Raw genomic sequence first — 19,160 nt, forward strand, 5'->3', positions numbered from 1 at the left:
TGAATACCCTACAAATTGTACCCACCTGGATTATAAAGCGGGCAGGAACCCGGTAGAAGGCATTCAGCTTCGCCATTGGCTGGAGTATTTGTCGTTGCTCCCGGCAACCACTGTTTTCCACCAGTCTTGTTGTCGCCCCGCCTGGCCCCGCCCCCAAGCTCCGAACTTCCTTCCAGTGGTAAAAACCTGCTAGCTCTTTAAGCGGCGGGACTTCTGGTTAACGTCGTCTGCGGCCTCCGGAAGGGGAAGTTCGCCGCCGAACGCTCCCTCGCTCGTCCGAATTCGGTGGCGCCACGTCCGCGGGTCTCCGCCTTCTGCACCGGGGCTGGGGCGGCTCCGCCTCGACACCTTCCACTCACCCAGGAGGCCGCGTCGGAGGGGGCCGGGACCGGGAGTCGGACGGCTGTGCACATCCCGGCCACGACGAGGCGAAGATGTCGGACATCGGGGACTGGTTCAGGAGTATCCCGGCTATCACGCGCTATTGGTTCGCCGCCACCGTTGCAGTGCCCTTAGTCGGCAAACTCGGTCTCATCAGCCCGGCCTATTTCTTCCTCTGGCCCGAAGCCTTCCTTTATCGCTTCCAGGTATTGACCGGCGATGGGGGAAGTGGAAACTACAGGCCCCAGGTGGCCCCGCAGCGGCGGAGCGTAGACCCGCTGGTTGCGGACGCGCGGTGTCTGGTGGGATTTGTAGTGCGGCGGCTCCAGGGGTTTAGGGCGGGGTCCTGTGGCCCAGGGATAAGGTGGAGGCAAAGGAGTCTGAGCCTGGGCCTGGATAGCTGGAGGCGTGGAGAGTCCTCGGTTTGGCCCAGTGGAAGGGGACCGATTTCGCCATGCTGTTAAGTCTGTGCTCCCCGCCCTCTGTACCCAGAGAAGGCGGCAGTGGGGAAGGTAAGTCTAATACTTGTCAGTCTGTCGGACGCCGGTGATTAGCAGCATGGGGCTATGGCCCTCTGAGCTCCCTCTGCCACCCACGTGGATGGCATGTGGACCACCGCTTGCCCAACAGCCAGCTGAGTCTTTTGTATGTTGATGGCGTTTCTTCCCTGGCAGGAGTGGTTTGAAGACAGAGGTTCGAAGAGTGAGTTTATTTATTTGTGTGTCTCCTTGGCTCTGGCAGGTAGTAGTTGAATTTATAAAGGACTGAGTAAAGAGTAAATTGCTCCAGAAATGGAAGGCCTTGTTTGTTTTTGTCTTGGTTTTTTCTTAAGCATGAAGAAAACAGCCCAGAGTAACATTCCTGACAAGAGAATATTAGTTTCCTGGAGGTTATCTTTATTCACTGAATTCTGTGATTTATATCTTTCATCAGACCTGACCTGGAGGCAGGTCAGATACCAAGATCAGACATTAATTTCAACACATCCTTTGGACTTTGTTTAACACCCTTTTGTCTTTGCAATGGTCACTGGCCATTTCTTAGTCTCCCTTGCTGGTTCCTTACCTTCCTGACCTTTAAATGTTGTGATGTGCCCCAGGACTCTTCAGAGTCTCCCTAGCTGTAGGTGATCTCATTTAGCTTCATGGCTTTAAATAATTTCTATAAACTGAAGATTCTCAAATACAAATATACCTCTTTGTCCAGAGCTATCTCACTTCCAAACTTGTACATCCAGCCGTAGACTTGAAATTACCACTGAGATGACTAATAGACAAACTTCATGAGTGTAAAACAATGCCCTTTTCGCTGAAGTAAATAGCAACTTCAGCATTGCAGGAGCTTAAGCTAATAGTCATGGAGTCATCCTTGACGTCTCAAACATCCCACAGTCTCTTAGCAGATTTACTTCAAGTAAATATCCAGAATACAATCCTTTTTTTGTTCTCCAATGCAAGCCATTGTCATACCAGCCCTGTTCCTTTCAGTCTTTTCTCTACAGAGCTAGAGTGATCCTCTTAGAACATAAATCATGTTCTGTCAGTCCTCTGCCCAGAGGCTCTTTTTTTTGGCTGCACCTTAGCCATCTGGAAGTTCCCAGGCTGGGGATTGAACCTGTGCCACAGCTGCGGCAATGCCAGATCCTCAACAATCTGCTCTGCCCCACGGGAACTTCCTGTCCAGAACCTTTTAATGTTTTCTCAACTCAGCCAGTGAAGCCCAAGTCTTTTAGTGGCCTGCAAGGCCCCCTGCTGCTTCTCGGACCTCATCTCCTACTGTTCTCCATCTTGTGTGTATTAGGCTCCACAATGGAATCCTTGATGTTTCTTCAGCACCTCACTCCATCCCTCCTCAGGGCCTTTGCACATGGTGTTTTCCAGCTTGAGGAAGACAGCCGTGGTTTACAAGCCTTACTTCCTTTAAGTCAGCCCAAATGCCACCTTGTTGGCATGGCCTTATCTGATTGCCCTCCATGAAAATGTACCCCTTCTTCACTCTGCCTCCCTTAATTTTTCTTGCTACATAGCACTGCTTGATGTTAGCTCACTTCAGAGAATAAAACTCCATGAGAGCCACTTGTCTTGTTTATCACTGTCTTTGTTACCTAGAATAGTGTTTGGCATGTAGCAGGTGCTTATATATTGGTTGAATGCCTGGAAATAATTGAGTACTTGCCAGTGCTGGGCACTGGGGGTACAGGAGTGAATAGCACAGGAAAAGTCCCAGCTCCTATGAAGAAAACAAGAGAGAGGCATGTGACGGAGAGCGACTTTGATAGAGTGTTCCAGAAAGGCCTCAGAGAAGCTATGTGAACTGAAACCTGAATGATGAGCTTCGGGTAGACCTGGCTCTGGGGCCAATCTTCCAAGAAGGACTAGAAAGTGAAAGTCTTAGAAGCAAGAATTAGACGGCTGTCGGGATGAGGATTGGTAGATGAAGACAGAGCGATAGCTGGGGTGAGAGCACTAACCTGAAGACGGAAGGTAGGCTGGGGCTGGATTGTATAGGGCTTTGTGGGTTTGAGCTTCATCTTAAAGGCCCTCGACTAGAAAGGACTGGAAGATTGCCTTGACTGCTCTGGACTTGGTGTGTAAGTGGGGGAAAGGGGAGCTGGCTAACAGGACAGGAGACATGAGCTAAGTTAGGGAGCAGGAGAGATGGTGGTTTGGACCAGCTTGACTGTGAAGAAGGACGTGGATAGATTTGGGCGTTGGAGTGGACAAGACTGTAGCTGCATGGATATGAAGGGTTAATGGACAAGATGGAGCTGAATGGATATGAAGAGTGCATGGGTGAAGGAAGCAGGACTCAGGATGTCATGGCTTTCACAGCAACGGAGTGGCTGGTGGAGCGCTTTTTTGAGCCTGGGAAGGAACGTTTAGGGAGACTTAGGGTTGGGGGTTGGGAAGGGTATCGATAAAAAGTTATATTTTGGCCTTGTGAAGTCTAGAGATGCTTTTTAGGCATCTGAAGTGGAGAAGTAAGTAGGCCCTTGTACCTTAGAGTATGATTTGGGTGTGCAGCCAGCATTGCTACACTTTTCTACTCGCTTTGGTAACACAGTTGTTGATCACGGGAATGTTGCACTTTGTGCCTGGTGGCATGTTGGGTAATGCGCTGCATGAGGAGCAGCGGTGGTAAATGAGAGACACCTGGTCCAGACTGGCTCTTTGGCCCTCCTTGCAAAATCTTGCTCACTTCTGCAGTCAACTTAGTAAAAATAAGAGTCTTTCTAATAGACCACAGGTGTCTGATGGTGAAAGCAGCGAACTGATTGGAAAGGTTCATGTCGCACCTTCCTAATTTTCCCATCTTCCTGGCACTGAAGGCAAGGCAAGAAGCTGCTGGTAGGAGGCACGTGTGCCCAGGTGTGGAGAGACCAGTGTCTGTACTCGCTGCTACTCTGACTCCTGCTCTTTCTGGTCACCTGGAGGAACTCATTTGCAAGTGAAGCAGTTAAAGGAAAAGCTGCATCTGAGAGGCTAATAGGTGAGGCTGAACAGCATGTGTTTTTTTTCTGCTAGAGGCTCATCTTTTCCTTAAAACCTGCATCTTTGAAAAAACTGGCATGATCATTTACAATCGTGGATTCATGTTGGCAGTGATCAGAGGCAGTTTTCTTCACCCATGGGTTTCTTCTGAGTAGCTCCTTGGTTTGCAACTCTGAAGTTTAAAATGTTTCATCCTTGGTTTGGTGGGGGGAAGCACGTAGGTGTGTATCAAGACTCACTCTGCTGTTGTCCAGAATCCCTCAACTCTCACACTTAACTCCCGTAAAAATCACGTATCCGTATCCGCAGTGATGAAACTTCTCCATATTGGCCCCTGATGGGAGGGGCAATTCGCTGCTACCCTCGTGGTTTCTGAGATAAGTCTTCCAGGACTGCCTGCATGAGGCTCTTTCATTTCTTGGGATAAAAACAACATCACCCCCTTCCATCTGTATTGGGCTTCTCTGTATGTACCTTGTTCAGCTACCGCATTCATCTTGAGGTCAGTGTTATCCCAGTTGACAGACAGCTGCAGTCTCAGTTTCTATTTCCATGAGTTCAAGATAGTTCTGAGCTCTCTTGCTTTAGCTCCTTTGCATAATATCTACGAAAACACATAGTTAAGTGTTTAACAGAACTTTTTTTTTTTTTTTTTTTTGCTATTTAGGGCCACACTCTTGGCATGTGGAAGCTCCCAGGCTAGGGGTCGAATCAGAGCTACAGCTGCCAGCCTATGCCACAGCCACGACAACTTGGGATCTGAACCATGTTGGTGACCCACACTGCAGCTCATGGGAACGCTGGATCCTTTAACCCACTGATCGAGGCCGCGTCCTCCTGGATACCAGTGGTTCATTGCCGCTGAGTCACAGTGGGAACTCCTAACAACATTTTTGAGGGTGATTTCTTTCAAACCAGTCATAGCCAATTAATTGCTCCCTTTCTGTTAGAGTGGAAAGACTGTCATCTTTCTGGCAGTTGAGTAATGGTCTCCAGGCCTGGCTCAGCCCCTCGCTAGCTGTGCCCTCAGATAAACTTTTATCCTTCCTGAGCCTCAATTTCTTCACCTCAAAATGAGGATGATTTAGTAGCAAATCGACTCTGTTCTAAGAATTAATTGTTCAATTTTATTGATTACAAGATGCTCCATCAGTTTAACACAATATTTTGGAAGGGGAGAAAAGTAGAAATTACATTAAAGGAACATATTGATGTAAGCTATAGCCTAATTTCAGAAACACGGAAACAGGTATCTTCAAATTGAGGAAAAACATTATCTACCTCATGCTTCTATTGTATGAAACACATATATGTGAGCGTATGTGCTCAGTAAATAGTCTGGTATGTAATCCATTAAAAAATAGCACCTATTTTTATTTATTAGCCAGTAATAATTCCTGCCCATTGCTGCCTTCTCTACTTGGGCAGTAATATTCTAATGTTAATTTGTATTTGAAATTGAAATGTAACTGCTGGATTATTAGTCTACTTTTTGTCCCACGCTTTGTCCTGCCCTAGAAATGAGAAGCTGTGATCTTTCATTTTCTCTTTCAGTTTTCCAGGAATAATAAGAAATGGCATCAACCAAATCTGTGATCGAGCCTGGTGCTTATATTTGCCAAGCGTTTGCTGTGTTATTACGTTTAGCCCGATGACAGCAACCCTAGCAGATTGATTTGAGGGTGTTGGGGAGGAGATCCGAATAGACGTATAACAGGAAGGGGAGTGAACTTTGTCTGTAGGCTGAACATAGAAGTAGCTTCAAGGCTTGGATTTAGAACTTTAGTGGCAAGTGTGTTGGTATGTACAGCTTTAAAATCTTCCCCTTCCAGTCTTGTCCACACTAGATAATTCTGCTGCGGTTTGTAGCTAAATTTGCTTCATTTTTTTTTTTTTAACTTTTTGTCGAGTTACTATATACAAGCAGGAAGGTGTATGCATTACATATCTGCATCTTGTTGAATTTTCAAAAACTGAATACTAGGACAGAACCAGCACCCAGATCAAGACAACAGAACATTGCCAGCACCCCCTAAACCTTCCTTCTGCTCCCTTCGGGTTCCCACAAAGGTAACTACTGTCTTGACTTTCAACACCTGGAGGCTTTTTGCCAATCATTGTACTTCCTATGAATGAAATTGTAGGGTGTGTATTCTTAGTGTCTGGACTCTTCTCAGCAGTTTGTGGGTCGCCCACGTTGTTACACGCAGTTGTAGATGGCTCATCCTTTTATTGTTCCATTGTGTGAACAGACTGCCATTTATGTGCCCATTCTCCTGGTAACAGACCTTTGGGGTAGTTCTAGCTCTGGCTAGAATGAATAGTACGGCTGTGAACATTCTGGAACATGTCTTGGTGACGATAGGTGGGCATTTTTGTTGTGTGTATACCCAGGAGTAGAACTGATGGCTCCTAATAGCTTGTTTAAAATCCTCAATTGAGATTGAGTGCCTTTCATTTGTTTTTCTTGCCTATCTAGTGTCCTCCCCAGCCCCCCCAAAAGAAAGAAAAGCCAGAGTTTGCCAACATCAGTGTTTGGCATGTGGGTGCTCTCCTTTCTTAATTGCTTGGTGACTCATATAGGCTGGCTGACTTTCTTTCTTTCTTTCTATGCCCATGTTTTTGTTTTTTAATTATTATTTTTTTTGCTTTTCGGAACCGAGCCTGCAGCATGTGGAAGTTCCCAGGCTAGGGACCTAATTGGAGCTGCAGCTGCCAACCTCCAGCAGAGCCACAGTAATGCAGTATCCAAGCTGCCACCTGTGACCTACACCATAGCTCACGGCATCACCAACACCAGATCCTTAACCCACTGAGCGAGGCCAGGAATCGAACCTGCATCTTCATGGTTACTAGTTGAGTTGGTTGCCACCGAGCCACAGTGGGAACTCCCATGTAGGCTTTCTTTAACTCCAAATCAACCAGTCCTTATTGTTTCAGAAAACTCTGGAAAAAAAAAAAAAAGTAGAGTTCCCATTGTGGCTCAGTGGGTTAAGACTCTGGCTGGTATCCATGAAGATGTGGATTCGATCCCTGGCCTCACTCATTGGGTTAAGGATCTGGTGTTGCTGTGGCTGTGGCGTACATTGGCAGCTGCAGCTTTGATTTGACCCCTAGCCTGGGAACTTCCATATGCCACAGGTGCACCCCCCCAAAAAAAGAAAAGAAAAATCTTTGTTTTTGATAGTTAAAACAACCTGCTCTAGACTCTAATCCTCTGGCATTTGTAATGATTTCAGTTTGGGAGATTTTCATTCAAGGATGGTTGACGTTGGACTGGTGGTTAACGAACACGTCTGATATTTCTTTGAAGGCCTCTGTGCCAGTGAGCACGTGAGCTTCTTGCTCTTGTTACGTGCAGAACTCTGGGCGGGTTATCTCAGCTCTCATGAGGGTCCCAGCTTTCCTCATGAAAAAGCCGGGCGATTATGCTTCCGGCCCTGGGGTTACTGTGGGGTTCAAACGAGACGCTTACCTGCAGTCCCAGGCTCTCTGCCTGGCCCCTGGCTGCCTTTTAGGGATCGGGGCAGACTTTCTAGGATTGAAAATGGGCCTTCACCACTCCTTGCCCTGAAAAGAAAGCCATTTCCTTATCCTGCTTACATATCAGAGCTGAGGGAGGGATTTAGTTGGGAACCTTCAGTGGGTATTTCAGAAATATATTAATTACCCTGTGTCCTTTTGAAGAGAGGAGCTATCTCCTGGTATTTTCAAATTATCATTTTAAAGCAATGCAAAAATAGTATTGCGTCCCTTAGATCAGTGAAGGCAAGTATAACTCAAGGGTAAGCTTAATGAACCGGGAAAAGAAGTGGGGTATTTTGACAGCCGCTGATTTCCAAAGCACAGGTGCACACAGTAGCTAAAAATAGTGTCGTGTCATCAGCGTGAGTGAAAAATATAGTCAGAACAAAACCCCGAGGATTCTTTTCCAAAATCAGGCCTGGAGTAACTTAGAGGAATATTTAAAATGTGAATTTGTACAAACCAGGTCAGCACATGTCTCCTAAAAGATTGTAATAATTGACTTCCACCCACAGAAATTTTTTTTTTTTTTTTTTTTTACAAAATACGGCTTTAATCTAGTTTCTTAGAGCCAAGCTTTTACAAAACATGTGAGATGAGGAAGATGGGTGTCAAAGGACGAACATTACTGGGTAGATGAGGATGCAAACCTGGTCCAGACTTTCGCAAAGCCTCAGGGCTTCTTGAGAGCCAAGGTTAGGGCTGGCTGGCTTCTCTTCTTTTCCTCCAGTGCTTTTCATAAACAAGGAGAGTGAATTTCTGGGCTTACCCTCAGTTCATTCCAGGATTATACAAGTAGTATAGCAGGACTGAAAATTTTTACTAGTTTTAATTATACCTCATAATAATGATGTCACTTGTGAGAGGCATTGTGAAAACAGAGGCTTAGTATCGTAAACTCTGGAGTCAGGCTGTCTGGGACAAAATTCTAGCTCTGCCACTTACTAGCTTTTATTAACCTTTTCTCATCCTGTTTCCTCATCTATAAAATCCGCCTCCTGAGTTAGGGCATGTAAATGAGCATAAGAGCACACAGTGTTTTGTTTTGTTTTGTTTTAAGACCATGAACCAAAATAGAGCAAGTATTAGTGTATCATTCCTCTTTTACAAATGGAAGTTGAGACTCGGGAGTGATAACTTATAAGCTCTGACTTAAATCTATGTCTTCTCAAATCATTTCCAGTGCTCTTTCCATCAGACGATACTATTTCGTAATAAAATTGTGAATAAACCAGAGTTCCCTCCACGGCACAGTGCGTTACGAATCCGACTGCATTAGCCTGGGTTGCTGTGGAGGTGTGGGTTCAATCCCCAGCTTGGCACAGTGGGTTAAAGGATCTGGCGTTGCTGTAGCTGCAGCGTGGGTTGTGGCTATAGCTATGATTCAGGCAGGCCCTGGCCTGCGAACTTCCATATGCTGTGGGTGCACATAAAATGAAAAAACAAACAAACAAACAAAAAAAACTGGGAATAAGTCAAAATGAATTTTAACCTATTTTGTTTTACTGATTTAATACAGGGTTGTTGGAAAGTAACTTTTGGGGTATGCAAGTGCATTTTCCTCCCCCAGAGAATTAAGCTCTTTGTGTCACACGCCTGTACTGGGACAGCATGACTTAGCAGCTGTGTCTGGCCAGGCTCCACAGCTGCTGCCCTCCGTTCTAGCCACGCCCAAATTGTTGGCAATATCCACTCATTTATTGTGCTCTTGCAGTTCTTTGAGACTCTGTACTCATTTTTCCAAGACCAAAGTTCCCCTTCCTTGTGCCCATTCTTGCTTCTTCGGTCAGACTCCCCATTATTTAGACCTCCTTGATGTGGGGACCGTGTCTTTCCTGCTGTGCAATAAGGCACACAGCTCTCAAGCCAGGAGCCAGCAGCATGTTGGCGTTTCCACACGTCTGGGAAGGCTGTCTTCTTCACTCTCTTACTTAACATTTTTCTGGAGCCAGTGCATTAGATAAGAATAAGATATGAAATTTTATTTACAGATAGAGTTGTATACTTGGACAGTACAAAAACTCAGCTTTCAAATGTGACAAACAATTAGATAATCCAGCTTTAATGACTGAGTATAAAATAGAGAGTTTGTTTGCGGCTTAAGGATCCAGCATCACTGCAGTGGCTTGGATCGCTGCTGTGGCTTGGGTCTGATCCCTGCCTGGCCTGGAAACTTTTCTACGCAGTGGGCGTAGCCAAAAAGAGAGAGAGAGAGAGAGAGATACAGAAAGCAAAAGCTCTATAGAAAACTGTATATAAAAGCTATGAAATCAGGAGTTCCTGTCGTGGTGCATTGGAAACGAATCTGACTAGGAACCATGAGGTTGCGGGTTCGGTCCCTGGCCTTGTTCAGTGGGTTAAGGATCCGGCGTTGCCTCAAGCTGTGGTGTAGGTCACAGCTACAACGTGGCGTCTCTGATCCCACGTTGCTGTGGCTCTGGCATAGGCCGGTGGCTGTAGTTCCAATTTGACCCCTAGCCTGAAAACCTCCACATGCTGTGGGTGCGGCCCTAAAAAGACCAAAAAAAAAAAAAAAAAAAGCTGTGCAATCACAACATTGTAAATCAACTATACTTCAATAAAACTTGGAAAAAACTATGAAAGACTTCTTTCCAGCTGGAAATTTGTCATTATCACATTGAAATAATAAAGATGTTGGTTCTAGTTCATTTAAAAAAATAATGTTGAGACTACTTAAGAAAATTGACAAGTGGAAGAAAAACAGGAGAGGGGTGTTATTTAATAATGCAACTTTACCAGATAAGAAAACATACCAAACTAAAAATTAAAATAGCTTACTAGTGGTATTGGAATTCAATTCCAAACAGAGTCGTCTAAAAGTAGACTTTCATATAAAAGAGAATAAATATATGATAAAAGTAGCTTTTCAAATCAATGGAGAAAAGATGGGTTACTTTGTAAATAGGATTGGGGAAACCATGGGCCATCTAGAAAAATAAATTGAAGACTTCCTATTGTGGCTCAGCATTAACAAACCTGACTAGTATCCATGAGGATGTGTGTTCGGTCCCTAGCCTCGCTCAGTGGGTTAAGGATCCCTTGGCATTGCCACAAGCTTTGGTGTAGGTTGCTAATGTAGCTCCGATCCCGAGTTGCTGTGGCTGTGGCGTAGGCTGGCAGCTGCAGCTCCAATTTGACCCCTAGCCTAGGAACTTCCCATGCAGTGGATGTGGCCCTTAAAATAAATAAAACAAATTGAATCTCTTTCTCACTCCTTGGGTGAACCATGAGTGTGTTACAATAATCTGTGAGCACTTTGATGTCTTGGAGTGGAGTACTTGTAAGTGTGATGCATGATGGATACATTTGCCTATGTAAAATTAAACTTTTGTCTGTCAAAATATGGCAAAAATAACACGAAAGCATAAGTCTAATGACAGACGAGAAGATAATTGCAGCAGTGAGAAGGGGCAGTTTCCATAATATTTAAAGAAATGCAAATCTAGCAAAAAAATGAAAAAATGCTAAAATTTTAGAAATATGATGGTTAAAATATAAAATAGACTAAATGAATTAGCAATGAGCTCCTGCTGTGTAGCACTGGGAACTATGTCTAGTCACTTATGATGGAGCATGATGATGGGAGAAAAAAGAATGTATACATGTATGTGAAACTGGGTCACCATGCTGTACAGTAGAAAAAAAATTATATTGGGGAAATAACTTAAAAATAAAAAAATAAGATAAAATGCACTAAACGGTGAGAGTGTGGAGAGAAAACAGGATTAATCTCCATTTAGGGGGAAATGTTTGGTGAAACATTTTTGCAGGCATTTGGCAATATCTAGCCAGGTCTTAGTCCCTCTGGCCCTCGAGGCTTCTCGCTGCGGGCCTGGGGGTTGAGCTGCTGCAGTACTGATGAGAAAGTGACCCAGAGCGGGAGGAAGCAGAGGAGGAAATGGCAGCTTCTCAGGGACTTGTGATAATCGAGAATGTGGCGGTCGGTTTCTCTCCAGAGGAGTGGGACTTGTACAGAGATGTGATGCTAGGGATCCGCAGGCACCTGGTCTCCTTGGCTCTGTCTTCTCATGCCCCCCAGGGTTTGAGGCCACAAAACCCAGGCACGGAACTTTTCTTGCAAACGATGCTGCTGGAACTTTTCCTGCAAACACCCAGGGTTTGAGGCCACAAAACCCAGGCATGGAACTTTTCCTGCAAACAGGAAAGCCATCCTGTTGGTGCTTTTGACATGATTTTAGGCAGGGAAGGTGAGGGGGCATGTGAAGGGCGGGAAGGTTGTTATGATGAGCGTAATCCTACTGGGACTTTTATCCATAAGGGAAACGTTGCTGCTAAGAGAGATCAAGGATATAAATCATATTGTGAAAAACTCCACTTTAAGTTAGCATCATTGGGAGAAAAAAATTTTTTGTAAGCAAAGACCCACTTTATTTATTTAAATGTACATCCTCTCTGAGAGGAAATTTGGAAAATCAGGATAATCTATAGGCAATCAGAAGCTTTACAGCTAAGCAAAAACTAAGAGACTTCAGCAACACTAAACCAGCTTTACAGCATTTGGCAATATCTGCCAAAATTAAATGCACATGTTTGGAGTTCATGTTGTGGCTCAGAGGTAACAGATCTGACTAGTATCCATGAGGACTCAGGTTCAATCCCTGGCCTCACTCAGTGGGTTAAGGATCCTGCGTTGCCATGGCTGTGGCCTAGGCCTGCAGCTGTAGCTCCAGATGTAACTCCTAGCCTGGGAATGCCCATATGCCACAAGTGCAGCTCCAAAAAAGCAAAAAAAAAAAAAAAGTTTTATCTAGCAGGTTGACTCACAGGAATTTATCCTATATGTATATGTATAAAGAGGACATCCAAGAATTTTTTGCAACTTGTTTAGAAATATTTATTCCTTATTTTATGATGTCATCTTATTCTGTTGACTTGCCAATTGATGTGATTGTAGCTGATGACAAACTTTTCTTCATTTGTTTTCTTGAATTATATTGGTAACGTCCCTTTGGTAGCTCTTATTACTGAGAATGTTTTGCAAGGGTTAATTTTGTTTAGTTAAGAGGAGAAAAAAAATTGGCTTAGAGAAACTGACAGCTGTATTTATTTTGATCTGGACAGATTTGGAGGCCGATCACTGCCACCTTTTATTTCCCCGTGGGTCCAGGAACTGGATTTCTTTATTTGGTCAATTTATACTTCTTATATCAGTATTCTACACGACTCGAAACAGGTATGTTGGCCCTGGTGGCTTTAAGTCTTGTTTCTGTCTGACTTGCTAATCTGTGCATTTACTTGTTGGAGGAGTTTTGAGGGCAGTTAGCCCGTGTAGAGAAATGATATAATGATGTAAACGCCCAGTAAGCAGTAACCGTGCCAGGCACTTGCTCGCCTTTTCATCCCCACAGCAGCATCACGAGGTGTCAGTAGCCGTGTCACCATCTCATAGGTGAAAAAAATGCGAGAGCAGAGGTTTACACGTCTTGCCCATATCCTGTGAGGCTGGGCTGCGTGCCTCTCATTTGATGTGACATCGCCCTCATTTGTCATGTGGCAGTCCCTGTTTTTTAACCCACAGTTGGGCTGACGTGTATATTATCTACTAAATCGCGGTTGAAAACCCACTGCTTATGCAATCAAAGCCTAGACTTAGTTTAGTCTCTGTTATTGAAACGGTCAACTTTTAGAAAATATACAGCCAGGATTTAATAATACAGACATGACTCCCTGTATGATGTCATGGATAAGCTCCAAAATGCATTTCCTGAAACTTTCTGACGGAATTGTTTTTTCCTGCAATGCCTTATACGCTCTTCTGAGTTACGTACACAGAGAAGCGATACATCCATACACTGCATTCCATAAATGTGAATGTAATTTGGCGAAGCCTACATGATTTTGGACAAGTGGTCTGAGTTCAGAGTCTGTAAACCTGCTGGCTCTTAGCTCAGGATAGAGAATTCTGAGCTACCCTTAACTCGGAGTCAGTGCGCATACGTTTGGGAATTGGGATCCAGTCTCACAACACAACTGCAGGGATAGAGAAGGTGAGGCCTTTGGTGTCAAAGGTCATTTTTCCTTAAAGTGGGACTTGCTGTTAGATGCAAAGAAGTCACTGTGTTAATACAAAGTGTCGGGTGATAGATGTTAACGTCTGGAAGGGACCTAGGCCATTTCTTTATAGAGAAAGAACAGGAGATTTAAGGAAGTGTGACTTGGCTGAGATGAAACTGAGGTCACCCATGTAGTAGCAGGTGACAGCATGAACTGCTTTTTCTTTTTTCTTTTCAGGGTTGCACCTGAGGCACATGGAGGTTCCCAGGCTAGGGGTCTAATTGGATCTATTGCCACCGGCCTATGCCACAGCCACAGCAACGCCAGATCTGAGCTGCGTCTGTGATCTAAACCCCAGCTCACAGCAAGGCTGGATCCTTAACCCACTGAGCAAGACTAAGGATTGAACCTGCGTCCTCCTGGATGCCAGTCAGATCTGTTGGTGCTAAGCCACGACGGGAGCTCCATGAACCACTTTTAATTATCACTCAGTTTTAGCAGTTGCCTCGTAGTCAGTCTTATTTGATTTATATTCATGTCTGCCCCCCCATTATTTGAAGCAAAATAATAGACATACCATTTCATTCATATATTTCACTATTCACCTCTGAAATAAAAGGACTTAAAAATAATCGTATACTGTAATTAAGCCTAAGTACAATAATTTCATGCTTTTTATTTGTAAAAATAGCCTCTCTTGGTTTTTTAAGGCCCTTGAACCCATCTACCCATTCCTATTACCTCATCAGACAGAACAACTAATTTGTAATAATCTATCTGAACCGCACTGAAGATAAATCTGTAGGATTATTATGTATTTTCCATCTGCTTTAATTCTCAGAAATTGCCTCCTGTTCACTATTTTATAATCTCAGATCATTTTGAAATTCTAGAGCTGAGGGGCATTTTTAAAAATAGTTTTATTGATATAGTTCATATACCATATAATTCCACCTATCTAAATTTACAGTTCAGTGGATATTTTCAGAGTTGTGCAGTCATTGCTGTAATCCACGTGAGAACATCGCATCACTACAGCCCTTCCCCGTTTCTAGTCGGTCACCCCCCAGCCCCCAGCCCGCAGGCAGCCGCTGAGCTAGGTTCTGCTCTTCAGATTTGCCTATTCTGGATTCTTCCTTCCTTTCTTTCTTTTTCTTTCTTCCTTCCTTCCTCCTTTCCTTTCCTTTCTTTCCTCTCTCCCTTCCTTCTTGCCTTCCTTTCATCTATCTTTCTTCCTTCCTGTCTTTTGCCAATGCCCACCCGTGGCATATGGAAGTTCCTGGGCCAGGGATTGAACGTGTGCCATAACTGTAACCACTGCAGTGACAACACTCGGCCCTTAACCTGTTGGGCCATGAGGGAACTCTCTCTGGACACTTCTTATAAATAGAATCATATAACATGTGGTCTTTTGTGACTGGCTTCTTTCACTTAGCATAGTGTTTTCAAGGTTCTTCCCATAGCATCTGTGTATTAGAACTTCATTTCTTTTTCTTCCTTCCTCCCTCCTTCCCTTCCTTCCCCTTCCTTCCTCCCCCCCTTTCCTTCCCTTTCCTTCCTTCTTCCTTCTTAGGGCCACACCTGTGGCATATGAAAATTCCTGGGCTAGGGGTTGAATCAGAGCTGCAGCTGCCGGCCTACACCACAGCTCACAGCAATGCCAGATCTTTAACCCACTGAGCAAGGCCAGTGATGGAACCCGCATCCTCATGGATACTAATCAGGTCCATAACCCACGGTGTCACAGTGGGAACTCCTGCATTTTTTTTTTTTTTTTAGAACTTCATTTCTTTTAATTGCCAAATAAGAGTCCATTGTATGGATTGATCACATTTTGTTGATCCACTCATCAGTTGATGGAGGCTTGGCTTGTTTCTTTTTTTGGCTCCTACGAATAATGCTACATTTACGTAGAGAGGACATTTCGAGATCTTTTGGTTTAACCCTCTTATCTCACAAGCAAGAAAGTAGTGGTCTGGAGAGGTGGAGACGTCTCCAGAGGACACAGCTCTTTGAGAAACACAGCCAGTTTACGGACCCCCCCCTCCCCCAGCCTGCTTTCCACCACCCTGCCTCAAGATAACATTTCCCACAAGATGTTTGCCACCTGCATATTTTCCCGCTTGGCTGTTTTAAATATCTAGCCGTGTTGGCTTATTTATGAGACTTCTGATGGGAACTGGAAGACTGCAATTTGAGACCAGTTAATTTGTAAATTCCCAGTTGCAAGTTTGTCAGATAATATAGTACTGTAACGTATGCAATTGCCGTATATTCAGCCCTCAATCTAAAGAATCCATAGAGATCAAAAGGCCAAAACCACATCAAAAGAAGCACAATTATTTTTAAAATTCAGAAATTTTGTTAGAATTTCAGCTCTGATGCACCGTCATGATCCCCTGCCATTAAGCATCCTAAACACTGCAGCTAAAGTGGTACTCAGAGGGGCTGGGGGAAGAATAGGAAAAAGAGGAGAGACTTTTCCTGGGAACCTGTTTGCTTTTAGATAGATTTTCTTTCTGCCTTTCTGATGCTTGGGATTAAGTATTAAGTTAGGATTTTTATTTCATTTTTTTATTGAAAATTTTGTACACAATTTTTAAAGGCTACCTTCCATTTATAGTTATTACAGACTGTTGGCTGTAACACCTGTGTTGTACAGTACATCTCTGAGCCTGTCGTATACCCAGTGATTCATACTCCGCCAACTCCCCCACCCTATACTGCTCCTCCCCCTGCTCCCCAGTCATTAGTTTGTTCTCGATGTCTGTGAATCGGCTTCTTGTTCATTATGTTCATTAGTTTGTTATAGTTTTTAGATTGTTAGGATTGTTGTTACTATTATTTTGGCTGCCCATGGCATGTGGAAGTTCCTGGGCCAGGGATCAAACCCGCATCACGGTAGTGATATTGGATCCTCAACCCACTGTGCCACCAGGGAACTCCTGTTAGGATTATTTTTTAAAACTGGACTGTATGTCATGTAATTGTGATGGGGTGCGGAGGGGAGGAAAGTAACTGAGGTGGAGGGACCGTACAGTCGTTAGTTTCCTTCCTCTGCCCCTCTTCTGTTCTTGCAGCTGAAGGCACGGGGATCATCCTTCGAAGGGAGAGCTGGGGCCCTGGTGATCATTCTGCTCAGTCATAAGACAGAGCCCAGTATGTGGTGTAGGGACAAGAACACTGAACTACTAGTTAGCTTTCACTGTGCTTCTAAAAGCCATGTGACTTGGGTTATGTCACTTCATCTCCTCATCTGTGACAAGGGGGCGTAGGTCTTTCCCTTCTCCCTGACAGATGTAGCAGGAGGGTGATGAGTCAAGGCCGTGGAAAGGTTTGGCTGTCCCCAGCTCTCCCCACCATCGTTTTCCTTTGCCAGCTTATAAGCTTCCGGAAGATGGAGACTGAGTCTTCTCAGTAAGCCTTGTGCTGGACTCAGTGGTAGTTTTGTGTGTGTGTGTGTGTGTGTGTGTGTGTGTGTTCAGTAATAACAGCCTCCGAGCAGAGTCATGTGGAGGATGCACAGTGGGAGGCAAAATGGACACAGTTCCTGGCCTGACAGACCCACGGTCTAGGGGAGGGAGATGGCGTTAACCAGGTGATCACAAACGTGTCTCCATCTCTTCTCGTGACAAGAGCCGTCCGCGGGCTGAGAGGGGCTTCAGGAGATGGGGTCTCAGTAGCTGTGGGCCTGACCATCCTCCCTTGGGGTCTCTTTCAGCTCATGCCAGTTGAACATGTTACAGACTGGAGTTCAGTTAGGAGAGCACAGTCAGAGCTCCCGCTGGGGTGCGGTGGGTTAAGAACCTGACTGTAGTGGCTCAGGTTGCAGCTGTGGCTCAAATCTGATCCCTGGCCCGGGAACTTCCATGTGCTGCAGGTGCGGCCATAAAAAAAAAAAGAGAGAGAACACAGCCTAGCCTTGATATCCAGGTGACTTGAGTTCAGGGCTTTATTGCACACATGGTTTTAGATATTAAAACAATTTTCTTTTGCTTCAGAGGAGTGGTTTTAAAATATTCTAATTTTTTGCTTTTTCTGTAATTTTTGGAAGTATTTCTCAACATTGACATTCCATTGTTTAAAATTCTGAACCATGACATTTGGCTTATTTTTGTTTCCAGGAGCTTTCGATGGGAGGCCGGCCGACTATTTATTCATGCTCCTCTTTAACTGGATTTGCATTGTGGTATCCTTCAGTCTGTTATTTTGGGCCAGAAATAACCAGGATTTTTTGTCCTCCCCCCCACCCCAGGGTTTGGGGAGATAGATAGTAATCCATATAACATTTTAAACATATAATATTTGCATCTTTGTTTACTGCAGTTAATAATTAAGAATCATGAAAGTCCTTTTCAAAAGCAGGAGTAAGTCATGGAACCCTAGTGTGATGGATTCTCCCGTCATTGCCTTTGTGGGCTTTTTGCACATTTGGTTGAGTTTTATTACCATCCCTGCTCCTTGTTCCCAGTTCTCTGTGTTCTCGTGTGTGACAGCTTGTTGACTGCAGCACAAAGAGATTCCGTGCCATGAGACAGCTTTTGAAAGCTGTGGTCCTCATCAGAAAATTAATTTACAACCAGCCTCCTTCTCTGACTTGATTGCCGTCTTAGTCTCGGGGCCTTAAATCGTCATTCAGGCCCCGTGGAGGTCCCCAGCCCTGGGAGAGGCCACAGCAGTCTCGCTGCTGGCGGTGCATCCCCCACACTTGTCGGCAGCCTCCTGGCTGCGACCTCTACAGATGGTGAGAGCAGCAGAAGGGTTTGGTGGCTCAAGTCCTGTGCAGAGTTGGTGAGCCCACGATCACTCTGGGGCTCAGCTGCCATTGCAACTTGGCCAAGAGCCAGAAAAATGTGGCACTTTGGATGCCCTTTTCCCTCCTTTAGGGGAAGGGAAAATTGTTTTGGGGTCTCCACCCGCACCCTGGAGCCCCGAATGTGAGTCGAAGCATTCTTTGGTTCAGAGGGCGCAGGCACCTCCATCTCCTAGTTGAAGGAGAGATGCTAAAATGCAGGGCACAGGGGACACAGGTGACCAGACGGAGTCATAGACCACAGCAGTTAATTTCTATTCTTTCGTTGTCATCGTGTAGTCGAATAGCACCTTCAGAATGAAGATTATTAGACGCCTTTGTGTTCTAGGGTGTTTTAAGCAACGTGAACCATAGAGTGTTTCCTTCAGAAAACTGGAATGCAGTGAACTTTTACTAGGTGCAGAATGCTTTGTTTCTGTCTGATCTTTAACTTGACAAACCAAGATTACTGGCTTAGCAATGGATATGCAGGTAAGTGTCCCTTGAAACTGTCTGTTTGCCTTTTTATGTGTTTCAAATTTACCCCCTCTTCAGCCGAAAGATGGCCTTTGATAGAAGTTTAAATCATATTAACTACATGGTTAATTATATGATATTTTGAAGATCTTACGTGAGGTCCCTAAAGCATTACTTTTCTTGTTCATTTCTGGCTTTCTTCTTATGTATGAACGTTGAGAATGATGGTTATCCAGTATTTTCTAAGTGTCTATGTGGATATGTAGTTTTTGTAAAAATTGAGACTATACAGTAAGTAAAGCTTTATTGCATACTTTTTTCCAAGTAACAAAGCTTGCCCCTGATACTTCTAAATCTACCCAAAATAATATAATTGTGTTGTATTTTATTATAAGATTTTAAAGCATGCATTGAATGATTAAGGGAAAGGGCCAACTTTTAATTCTGATGAGTTGAAT

The 19,160-nt window shown here is 44.4% G+C and overlaps 1 protein-coding gene across 4 annotated transcripts in view; it reads left to right on the forward strand.

Moving 5' to 3' along the window:
• The first annotated feature begins 238 nt into the window (after positions 1-238).
• The window catches only part of DERL1 (derlin 1), a 30,016-nt gene continuing 11,094 nt past the window's right edge, over positions 239-19,160 (forward strand). The window contains exons 1-5 of one of the 4 annotated variants that reach the window (XM_047783337.1): positions 2,610-2,864; positions 3,710-3,870; positions 12,501-12,612; positions 17,558-17,622; positions 18,691-18,717. In XM_047783337.1, coding sequence (XP_047639293.1) covers positions 17,593-17,622; positions 18,691-18,717 — 57 coding nt within the window. In that variant the 5' untranslated portion in view covers positions 2,610-2,864; positions 3,710-3,870; positions 12,501-12,612; positions 17,558-17,592. Of the gene's footprint in view, positions 588-2,609; positions 2,865-3,709; positions 3,871-12,500; positions 12,613-17,557; positions 17,623-18,690; positions 18,718-19,160 lie in introns of those variants that run through there. The other 3 variants (XM_047783335.1, XM_047783336.1, XM_047783339.1) reach the window with 3 other exon arrangements.

The sequence above is a fragment of the Phacochoerus africanus genome, chromosome 6, assembly GCF_016906955.1.
Source record: "Phacochoerus africanus isolate WHEZ1 chromosome 6, ROS_Pafr_v1, whole genome shotgun sequence".
Lineage (NCBI taxonomy): Eukaryota > Metazoa > Chordata > Mammalia > Artiodactyla > Suidae > Phacochoerus > Phacochoerus africanus.